At 29.5% G+C, this 10,082-nt stretch overlaps 3 protein-coding genes across 3 annotated transcripts; 1 reads left to right on the forward strand and 2 right to left on the reverse strand.

Annotated features, from left to right (window-relative positions):
- Nucleotides 1-149: 149 nt before the first annotated feature.
- On the reverse strand, nucleotides 150-4,968 carry LOC126844905 (cytochrome P450 6k1-like). The gene is made up of 8 exons (XM_050583391.1): nucleotides 4,470-4,968; nucleotides 3,497-3,745; nucleotides 3,052-3,330; nucleotides 2,683-2,992; nucleotides 2,014-2,090; nucleotides 1,727-1,951; nucleotides 1,126-1,377; nucleotides 150-543 (listed from the first exon to the last, which is right to left on the reverse strand). Exons 2-8 carry the CDS (start codon nucleotides 3,726-3,728, stop codon nucleotides 371-373), a joined length of 1,548 nt encoding a protein of 515 aa, XP_050439348.1. The 5' UTR covers nucleotides 3,729-3,745; nucleotides 4,470-4,968; the 3' UTR covers nucleotides 150-370.
- A 699-nt stretch (nucleotides 4,969-5,667) lies between these two features.
- Nucleotides 5,668-7,018, reverse strand: LOC126844908 (phosphate carrier protein, mitochondrial-like). The gene is made up of 2 exons (XM_050583393.1): nucleotides 6,794-7,018; nucleotides 5,668-6,708 (listed from the first exon to the last, which is right to left on the reverse strand). The coding sequence occupies exons 1-2, from the start codon at nucleotides 6,885-6,887 to the stop codon at nucleotides 5,765-5,767; spliced, it is 1,038 nt and encodes a 345-aa protein (XP_050439350.1). The 5' UTR covers nucleotides 6,888-7,018; the 3' UTR covers nucleotides 5,668-5,764.
- A 334-nt stretch (nucleotides 7,019-7,352) lies between these two features.
- LOC126844909 (uncharacterized) lies at nucleotides 7,353-10,082 on the forward strand. Its single transcript, XM_050583394.1, has 6 exons — nucleotides 7,353-7,504; nucleotides 8,110-8,383; nucleotides 8,449-8,578; nucleotides 9,116-9,245; nucleotides 9,330-9,383; nucleotides 9,658-10,082. Exons 1-6 carry the CDS (start codon nucleotides 7,475-7,477, stop codon nucleotides 9,808-9,810), a joined length of 771 nt encoding a protein of 256 aa, XP_050439351.1. The 5' UTR covers nucleotides 7,353-7,474; the 3' UTR covers nucleotides 9,811-10,082.

Below are 10,082 nucleotides of genomic sequence, written 5' to 3' on the forward strand. Positions count from 1 at the left end.
AAAAACACTTTTTATATTATAAAAACAAAAAAATAAACTTTATGAATAGAATATATATTTAAAACATTTATATATATATATATATATACAAAATACATTATATTGTATAAAACTAGAATAGTAAGATCAAATAAAACCATTATATATATTTATATTTATGCAAGTAGATTATTGTGATACAAACAAAATATTTTATTGTAAATCACAATAATTTACAATGAATAATAATAATTATAAAAAAAAAAAACAGATAAAAAAGAATAAAAATTTGTTACAAAATATATTCGGTGTATTTTTATTGCTATACCTATAATAATACTACAGGATAGTAGTAGGTACTTCAGGTGATAAGTAGTAGGCCCTTACAATGTTACGATGTATTCAGTTTTTTGGCAGAAAGCCAGACGCCATCCTTGGCCTTCAGCAACATTGAGTGTTTACTGTACTCGTATGGAATTGTAGTTCTATCATTGATTTCAATCAAAAAATCTTTAAGGAGGTGTACCATTCCTCGTTTGGTGCTCATCAAAGCGAATCGCAGACCTAAAATTACATAAACAAATATTAGCAAGATCAAACCCATTTTGAAGCCTCTTCATGAGAATTCATCTCGTAAGCCACAAACTACGCTATAAAAAAGGCAAATTTGAAGTTTTTAATTTGCCCAGCTTGGTTTAAATATGTACAGTGTTGGATTATGTAAGCAATAATAGAATTCTTGAAAATAAAAACAGCTTGAGTGTCGTCTTCAATTCTTTTTATAATTTCCGCCGTAAAAAAATTTTAATTTTTGTTTTAAATGTGCATACGAATAATTTGAGAGAGCAACTAGATAGAATGATATAATTTGATAATTTGCAGATTTTTCAATTTGTAGCTTGAACACTTAGGAATTAGGATATTTAAATTTTGTAAAATTATAAAATAAGTGGTAATAATTAATGAGTATCAAGTTGGAATTAAGTGGTAGTATTGTGAGCGTTATGATGTAAAGATATGTTTTTACGCCCTCAAAGTCTAAACACGTCTTTTTTTTATATCTCGTGTTGAATTGATGTACGAGTTTTTACTACGAGTATATTGTTTGTACTTAATACTTATAATATATTACAATCTTTAACTTACCAATACAGTTTCTGGGACCAGTGCCAAAGGGTAAGTAAACATACTGAGACCGTTTTGCTTTTTCCTCTTGAGTAAACCGACTGGGATCAAATTTATGTGGATCTGGGTAATAATCTGGATCATAATGTAATCCCACAACAGGTATCTGCACAGTCATACCAGCTTTAATGTGCAAATCAGAATCTGGAATTGTGTAGTCTTGAGTACACACTCGTTCCAGTTGAGCGACGGGCGGATGTTTTCTAAGTGTTTCTGCAAACATTTAAGATAATATTATAACTATTACTATTTTTGTACATTGTAAAACCTACTATTTGAAAAAAAAATTAGACTAAGGCGCACACACATAGACTGAACTATATTTAACTGATTGCATTGTGAACAGTTGAAATTAGTTGTAAAACGTACAAAAAAGTATAACAACTAATTTCAAATACAATAAAAAAAAATGGGAAAAAAGTAAGCTCGAAGTAAATGACGAGTATCGAGTAATATTTGACGTTAAACTTCAATTGTTTACTAAATAATAATCTACAATATTGTATTATTGTAGTTTCAATATATATTAATACTAATAAAACATCATTGATGCAATGCTCACCATACAGTACCATGTCCAACAAATGCATCTCTTGTATAGCGTCATGAGTACATATGCCATCATATTTCTTTAACACTCTCAGGATTTCTTCCCTGAGTTCAGTTTGAATAGTTGGATTCAGTGCCATCTCGTAGCAAGTGAATGCCATTAGTGTACTAGACGTTTCAAATCCAGCTATGAGAAACAGTACAGACTGTGCTATCACTTGGGGCTCAGTTAGCACATCTAAAATAAATTTAATTAATTAAAAATTGAACAAATGTGTTACTGAGTAATTTATAACTTACCTTCTTTCAATTTACTTTCATCATTTTTATTCAAATCCTTCTCACCATCTAATAATAACTGCAAGAAATCGTTTCGCCTTTAGGAAAAAAATAATGTCAAAGATAAAAAGATTATCTAATCTAAAATACTAATGGATAATGTTTAAGTACAGTTATTTTTTTTAAATCATTGGACATTTTGTTATAGTGGCAATAGTGATGTATAACTTTTTTTCTAATCAGTTACTAAGTGACTGCTATTAATTATCAGAAATGTGTTGCTTTCATACATTAACCATTACGTTATTAAAAATAGGTATAGAGTGTCAATAATTGGGTATTGATAGAAATTTTAAACAATTGCTGCATTTCTAATTTTTCTTTGATACAAATTATAATGCATATAATGGATTATGTATTTTTATTTATAATATGAAAAACTTAAAAATAGTATTATTACTAATAAATATTATATATTTTTGTATATAAGATTTCATGTTTTTTTTTTTTTTTAATTGAGTGGTTTCTTAAATTTAGTAATGGACTATAAAATTATATTTAATGGGTCATTTATGATTTCACGTCAAATATCTAAATAAATAATGTTAAAATGATTTTCATACATACAATTGTATGTGTTATATTAATTGATAAATAGAGGTGAAATTGTAAAATAACGTATTGACATACTTTTGTCCAGTTGTATGTCTATAATGTTTGGCGTCTTTTATTACGTTAGCACAAAAGTAAATGACTTCCATGTTAAAGAATGACAATGGTACAAATCGTGCAATTCCAGGTAAAAACAGCAATATAATGTATAGAGACAAACGTTTAAAGATGCTTAAACTGGCAAAGTTTGACACTCGACTAGCAAAACCGCCCGATACATCTGTTAATGAATTGGATTCGACACCAAATGCACAAGTAGCAATGACATCCAATGTGAATTTACCAAAAAAGTCCTTCATTTCTAAATCAAATGGTTTAGCTCCATCCTCTAAAAGTAACTTTTAAGTATATTATAATTGATTAACTTAATTAGTTAATTATAATTACCAGTTTTATCGTTTAGAAACTCTCTCATATTATTACAACAATCCTCTACAAGGTGTTCCATTGTTTTTAATTTACCCGAGGTAAATGCTGGGGTCAACAAGTGTCTCATTCTTTTCCATTTTGCTCCTTTTAAGTTTATCAACATCTGAGTGATATACTCGGATGTACGAAATCGAGCTGTTTGACGATCCGTGAAATGATTGAAATCTTTTATCATAACACACTTTATTATTTCAGGATCTATAACCACTAGCGAAGCTCGTCGACCAAGATAGTATCCTAATCAATAATAATAATAATACAAGACTTGCAAAATGTAGTTTTCATTTTAATCAAATGCAAAAATATCTTTGGATATCAAATAATTGTAAGCAAAAATTTATAAATTTCCTGGTAAATTTTTAAATAATAAAACGTTTTTAAAAATTAATTGAGAAATAGTTACCTGCATATCTGTGACCTTTAAACTTAAAATACATATCTCTGTGGAACTCGTGAAATGATTTTTTAAACATTACTCGCTCCTTGGCATTACCAAAAAAAAATTCTGGCTCAATATGGTAAACTCCTATTTTTTTCCAGTAGTTGTATATATTTTTATAGTATAAATAAATACCAACAAACAGCGTAATAATTGCTGTCGTAATAGACAACAATATTGTTTCGATTGAAATCATTTTGTTTTTTTGAAAATCTAAAACATAAATAAGCATTAGACTTAACAAAAATTGTATAGTTATATTTTTATTTACTTTTGTACTTCAGTACGAAAATTTAACAATATCACAACTAATAATTAGATCAATATTGACAAAGCATTTGATTAGTTATTTTTTATTACAAGTAGTATATTATTAGTACTTCGTAAAAACTGTTATGAAAAACGTGCAATGTATGTAATATTCTTTAAATTATTTTAATAAATGAACTCTTGTTTCGACTGTACAATTAAAATAGATTAAATACCATTATCAAAGTATAATCATTGCAAAAATCAACACGCATCGAACATAATAGTTTAATAGATTGTGCAAATATGTTTACTAATTGTTACGGTACATACAGTGATTTGATTTATAAAAATGACAACACATTAATTATGTACAATTAACTTGTATGTAATATAATAATATGTGTGTTATTAATTAATAAATCCACTGTAATAGATGCCTATTACAGTGGACATTACTACGAAGAAAAACTAAAAGATGAGTGTGTAAAAAAAAACACACCCAATTGCTCCAACAATGTAAAATCAATAGAATATTTATTTTACATAATTGCAATTTTACAAAATTTAAACTAAAACATAGCGAGATTTAACATAGGAACCTTGCTCGGACTTGCCTCCAAATGGAAAATTTGTCTGATAATATTATGATTTGCCTTTATGGCGTCATAAAACGGTTACTACTTACTGTCGTTTTAATAACTGTTGAGTAGTTTTTTTTGTTGTCTTTCGTAGAACATGAACTAACAGCGAACTAGAACGTTTTGTACAATAATTACACCAGATTAGTCGATTATCTGTTAAGTAATGATAGACATTCAAATTTATCGCAACGATTTAGCATCGTCTCGTCAAGTCGAACAGCTATATTATTACATTGTCGTTGGTGATCGTACATAACGACAAAAACTACAGAAGAATCGAGAATAGAAAATGAAAAAATAATAATAACGATTAGTGATTAGACCACCATCATAATATTCTACCGAGATAACAACACAGTAATTTGTACATAGGTGTTGTAAATGTTATTATCTCAGTTCTCACAAAACAGCTCACTTCCTGGGAACAAGTAAGACGATTCAGCAGATTCAGTAATCACAATTGGAGTTTAGAAGGAATAAATAGAATTATTAATTATTATAATTGGTTCAAAATAAAAATATTACGAGATGACCAATGGAGTAATAGTTGGTTTGTTTTTGTTTTAAATTTTATTGATCAGAATAGTTTTGAATATATCTTGTAGCAAACTCTTATCAGAAATATTTATTGCTGTCCGATAACGGTAGAACGTTTGCTAATAATTTCCTCCCCCCCCCCCTCAAACTAGTTTTGTTCAATAAAATACTGTCATTGTTTATTTTGTTCATGACATTTTTATAAAATGCTTAAAACTAAGGAAAAAATGATGAAATTAAAAAAAAAATCATTATTAATGAAGGTTTTATAATCCCTTTGAATACACAAACGAAATTATTAAAATATTCTTCCTTTAAAGGTTTTACATTGGAAATTTAAATTTAAGCAGTTTCATATTATAAATCAAGACGTGATTGATTTGTTACATCTACAGCCAAGTGTGTATTATTCAGTTTTATAAATTTAAAAAAATTTAGTAAACGAGCAAAATCCCAATAACATACACACAATGTTTTTTCAAAATACTGATATTAGCTGTAAAATGTTCATGTCAACCAAGGTTCAGCTTGTTACGGTGGACAAGGCTTAAATTAATTAAATTTAAATTTAAAAAAAAATTAGTAGTTTAATCAATTTAATTAAAACAAGAGCAATTCTTATTCTTTTTGTTTTGAGCAACGGAGATTGGAATATTTAATAATAAATATAACCATAAAATGTTTATAGCTAAATAAACACTTGAATTTCCAAAAATGTAAGTAACTTTATTACAAATAACATTGAAAAAATATATTCTTAATAATATAAATTATGAGTACCATTGATAATTAAATAATTGGTCTATTCTTTCTTTCCCTTAGGCGGTGCTGGCGGCGGAGGTCGAGGCATGTTCAAAGAGACTTTAACAAAGTCGTATATGAACCATTGGAGAGCAGTCAGAGTACCAATCATAATGATTCTTGGCCCTAAACCTTTCCATAATCCACCAAATCCGATTTTCTTCAATACTTCAACGGAAGAAGCGCCTTTTTCTTGGTTTAATTTTGATACGAGCGTATCAGCAGGGTGAGAAACAACGGCACAAAAGACTCCGGCAATGTACCCAGCAGCAAATGTAACAACCAACTGCTCTCCTTTACTACAATCGGCCCTTGGTTTAGGAACAACGTGCTTATAAATCAACTCGACAGTTCGTTCGAAACAAGCAAACTTCATCATGGTGTATGGAATTTGTCTCATCCACAGTGGCACTAAACTTTTAAAGAACGCAGACACACCCTCTTGTTGAACCATTTTTGGAACAGCTTCACGCATGGTTCTTGCAAAACCGGGTGTGGTTTGGATTTTCACTTTAATCGACTCTAATGGAACAAGACCAATGTCGGCAAATAGTTCGGCAGATGCAGAAGCTGCCAAGTAAAGCGACGTCCGCCAGTAGTAAGCGTTTTCCTCGCCAATGGCATTGGCGTACAGGATTTTGAAGTATTCGTACAATCCAAATTTCCCTAAGCCTTGAATTGAATAACCGATGGCAGTAGGAGCCCAGCCTCTGGCTAATCCTCTGGCACCCTCTTCAGCCATTGTCACTTTGAATCCATTAATAAGATTCTTGTACTTGGCTGCGTCAACTTGAAGACGGCATTTGACCAAATCTAAAGGCGTTACCAACGTGTGCGTCAAGCCGCAAGACACAATACCGCCCAAACCGCAGAGGGCAAAGTATTTTGGCGATCCAAACTCGCAGCTGTCTGGGTTGGCAGCTGCTGCAGCGGCAATCGTTCTACCTGAAAACCAACACCGTGACGTCAATACTCGGCCAACAAACACAGTGCATCGAATTAATCTACAGTTGTCCTACGTTTACATTACCTGGTACGAGGTGAGCACTAAATTGAGGATACTTGTTGTCCATGTCGTTTTTTTGGTCAGAAGATTTTTGCAATGGATAGATTGGCGAAATCATGTTGACCGGTGTATGGACAAATCGAACGGGTTTTCCTTTTGACAGCAGTCAAAAAACGTGGACGGACGCCGTGTAAATTGGTAAGACAATCAGGGCCTGAACAAACACCTGTGACGTGAACGGAGAATGCCGAATAGCAAAAATGTTGGGTGTGTTATCAATTTATCAGTATGACCAGCCTTCCTAATAAGCTGTTGATAAAATATTGTGTCAATCGTGAAGGGGTTTATTTCAAACAATTTTTAATAATAATAAAAAACTCGTCTGAAATTAGTAAAAGCAGACTTAATCAAACTCAAAACGTATCGCTGGAAGTCCAATAATTAAACTAAACGTTCATAAAACCTATTTCTTGGCTAATTTTTACTTTTGTAGTTTGAATACTTTTTTGTTTACCAATGAATTACACTGTTGGCAAAACTGATATTACGGTTATCATAATGTAATTTATGATAATACGGTATTTCGCTCATTCCCTCCATTTTTATTGTAAAAGTTACATGTTTTGTTTTTTATGATCTGGTTCGAATTTTAAACATTTCACCAATTTTACTATGGTATACTAATACTTATTCATTTATCAGAAAATGGAAGATAGTTTTATTTCCACAGATGAAGTAAGATTATAGATTTTTGACTTTCATTTTATCTTTACTGCTGTAAACTAAGGTTATAATGTAACATGACTATTTTGATTTTAGAACGTTATACCTAAAGCTAACAATAATTGTTTTTATAAGTATGATTATAACCAACGATATTTCTTCAAATTTTACCAACTATTTAGTTTTTATGTGAAACAATATGGATTTTGTGCCATTTTATTATAAATACAGTGGTATATTTAAAATTAATTATTGAGTATCATGTACATAGAAGTCTGATAGATTGCCGATTGGATAAAGTTACTAGAAGACTAAGGTTGTGCAGAGCGATTTACAGACCTTTCTTCTACAGTTTAGCAATGGATACATTGATAATTTATCAAAAGATACGCGGATGAGTCACTGTTAATATAATAATGTTAAGAAATTGTGATGTACCTGTTGATATCTATTCAAGAGCATTAAAAAAAAAAAGAAACAACTATAGAACTATTTTTGCGGGTTTAAAGCTGTTTCACATACATATTATTATTTAATCTTTAAATCTTTTATTTTTATACTAAACACAAATTATACATATATTTGTAATCGAGTTATCTACATTTACTTATTTTCAGGGATGTAGCTCATCGAGCAAAGTTCTGGAAACTCAGTTAGAGGTTTTAGAAAACACAGTGGTTATATCAGATGATTTCACACTGTATGATGTATTGCAAAAATTTAAAGAACAAGTGAGAAATATGAATATTAGAGTAAGCCAGTTAGATCAATATTTGAATTTAATCAAAAATCCAGTTAATCCGGTCAAGATTACTCAGCAAGAAATCTTAAAGATTAAACATAATATAATCAATGGCATTACAAGTTTATTAAAGGAACTTAAACCGCTAAGTAAAGATAATTTTTGTTGCTTAATTATAAAATCAATTTAACTTTTTTATCACTCTTTATTATAGATTATCCTGGATTTCAATGTTTGAGTTCAGTAAAACTACTAAAAGTTTATGATAAATTATCTGAAGAATTTAAATTATATTTGAACAATGTTAAGCAAGACAATGAAAATTCAAAAAATCAAATTGAACGGTAAGTCGATATAGGATGGTTCATATTTAATATATATATTTTTTTTTTTTCACTTTTGTTCATGTTCTGCCACTTCTAATGTGTTTTTTATTTTATATAATATTATCTTATCTTCTACTGAATGGTTTCAACTTGTGTAGGTAAAATAATAATTACATCAAATAATTACATTCAGCGCTTTAAAGAAAAGAATATTATTTAACTGCATCTATTATTTAAAGTAATATAAAAAGTTTTTGTTATGTGTATTTGTTCCCTTGGTTCAGTTCAGTTTAAATTTGATGTAACTAAAGGTCTGGTTACACAGTGCGAGCTAGCATCCAAGCTGGCCTAGTCAGTTACAGCAGTGCAGCTACTCGCACCGTGTGACCGCTGGCAAGTCAGCAACTCGTATTGTGTAACCAGGCCTTAAATTTTTAGAGATAATAAAATAATTAAGATAGTAAAAACTTAAAAACAAAAAGAAATTATATTAAGTAACACACCTAAGGTATTTTGTTTGCTATCAATTATTTCCATGTTGTTTCTTAACTTTAGAATCAACTCTTTGGCAATACTTTTAAAAGATTTCAAAGAAGAAGTTGACACTATAATAGAGAAAAATATTATAAATGAAGACGTAGAAAATGAAATCGCAAAAGAATTTAAAGAATGTAAAACAAACATGGTTAGAATATCACTTTTATTTTGGATAATAATTTTTTTTCAATATTCATAGTTATTTCTATTATTATTATTTTTTTTTTTTTAGTACAATTTGCTGTCACAAGCCGATTCATTTATGACAATAAAAGAAGCTTTAAGTGTAAGTTTTGACTGAAATTTTTACTTAATCTTCGAGCCCCTGCGTGTTAGAAAGTTACACTATCACTCGCCTGGTGGCATTTATATTAGTCACAATGTTGCAATTTATTTTGCATTTCCTTTTGTGTTTTTTTGCACCAAGATAATATCACTCTGACTTCACCCTTTGATATGAGGCGTGTTTTTTGCCCACCCAAACGATCGCTCGAAGGCTTATAAAAATTATTGTATATTTTTTAAATTATATATAATATTGAGTTAAATTGATTTTAAAGCTTTTGGTTGAATGTAACGACGAAGATGATGAAGATGCTTGGCTGAACACTGAAGATATGCCTCACATAGTTCTGCAGTGCCTAAAATTGAAAAAGAATGGGTTTGTTGTACAAAACGAAAAAAATAAGCACCTTTTTAGATTAAATGTTTAAATTATAAATTAAAGTTATCGTTTTTAACTTTTATTTAACATTTTATATCAACAGTAATTAACTCAAAAATATGTACATATATATATTAGCCCTTCAAATAAACTTATGGGTTACATTCGAATTTAATTTAAATTAATATGATACACCTTCTAGTGAATTATAATGTCATTATATAATATACCAACAAAAAAAAAGTTATGACCAAAAGCTGTAAAATTTTGTACATGCATGTAAAAGCAATAGCAAATTGTTTTAATAAAAACCTACATTTT

Source organism: Adelges cooleyi, unplaced genomic scaffold (assembly GCF_023614345.1).
Source record: "Adelges cooleyi isolate 19-005CV unplaced genomic scaffold, UGA_ACOO_1.1 ACOO_flye_CR_arks_rails_tigmint_CR_PRNA_651, whole genome shotgun sequence".
Taxonomy (NCBI): domain Eukaryota; kingdom Metazoa; phylum Arthropoda; class Insecta; order Hemiptera; family Adelgidae; genus Adelges; species Adelges cooleyi.

Bases quoted from the DNA above. Each gene is read 5' to 3' on its own strand.
- LOC126844905 (XM_050583391.1), bottom strand. From the start codon at position 3,728: ATGATTTCAATCGAAACAATATTGTTGTCTATTACGACAGCAATTATT. The intron at 1,952-2,013 runs GTAAGTTATAAA...AATTTATTTTAG, and splicing joins TGAAAGTAAATTGAAAGAAG to ATGTGCTAACTGAGCCCCAA. The intron at 1,378-1,726 runs GTGAGCATTGCA...AAATGTTTGCAG, and splicing joins GTTGGACATGGTACTGTATG to AAACACTTAGAAAACATCCG.
- LOC126844908 (XM_050583393.1), bottom strand. From the start codon at position 6,887: ATGATTTCGCCAATCTATCCATTGCAAAAATCTTCTGACCAAAAAAAC. The intron at 6,709-6,793 runs GTAATGTAAACG...GTTGGTTTTCAG, and splicing joins TAGTGCTCACCTCGTACCAG to GTAGAACGATTGCCGCTGCA.
- LOC126844909 (XM_050583394.1), top strand. From the start codon at position 7,475: ATGGAAGATAGTTTTATTTCCACAGATGAA. The intron at 7,505-8,109 runs GTAAGATTATAG...ACTTATTTTCAG, and splicing joins GTTTTATTTCCACAGATGAA to GGATGTAGCTCATCGAGCAA. The intron at 9,384-9,657 runs GTAAGTTTTGAC...TTGATTTTAAAG, and splicing joins CAATAAAAGAAGCTTTAAGT to CTTTTGGTTGAATGTAACGA.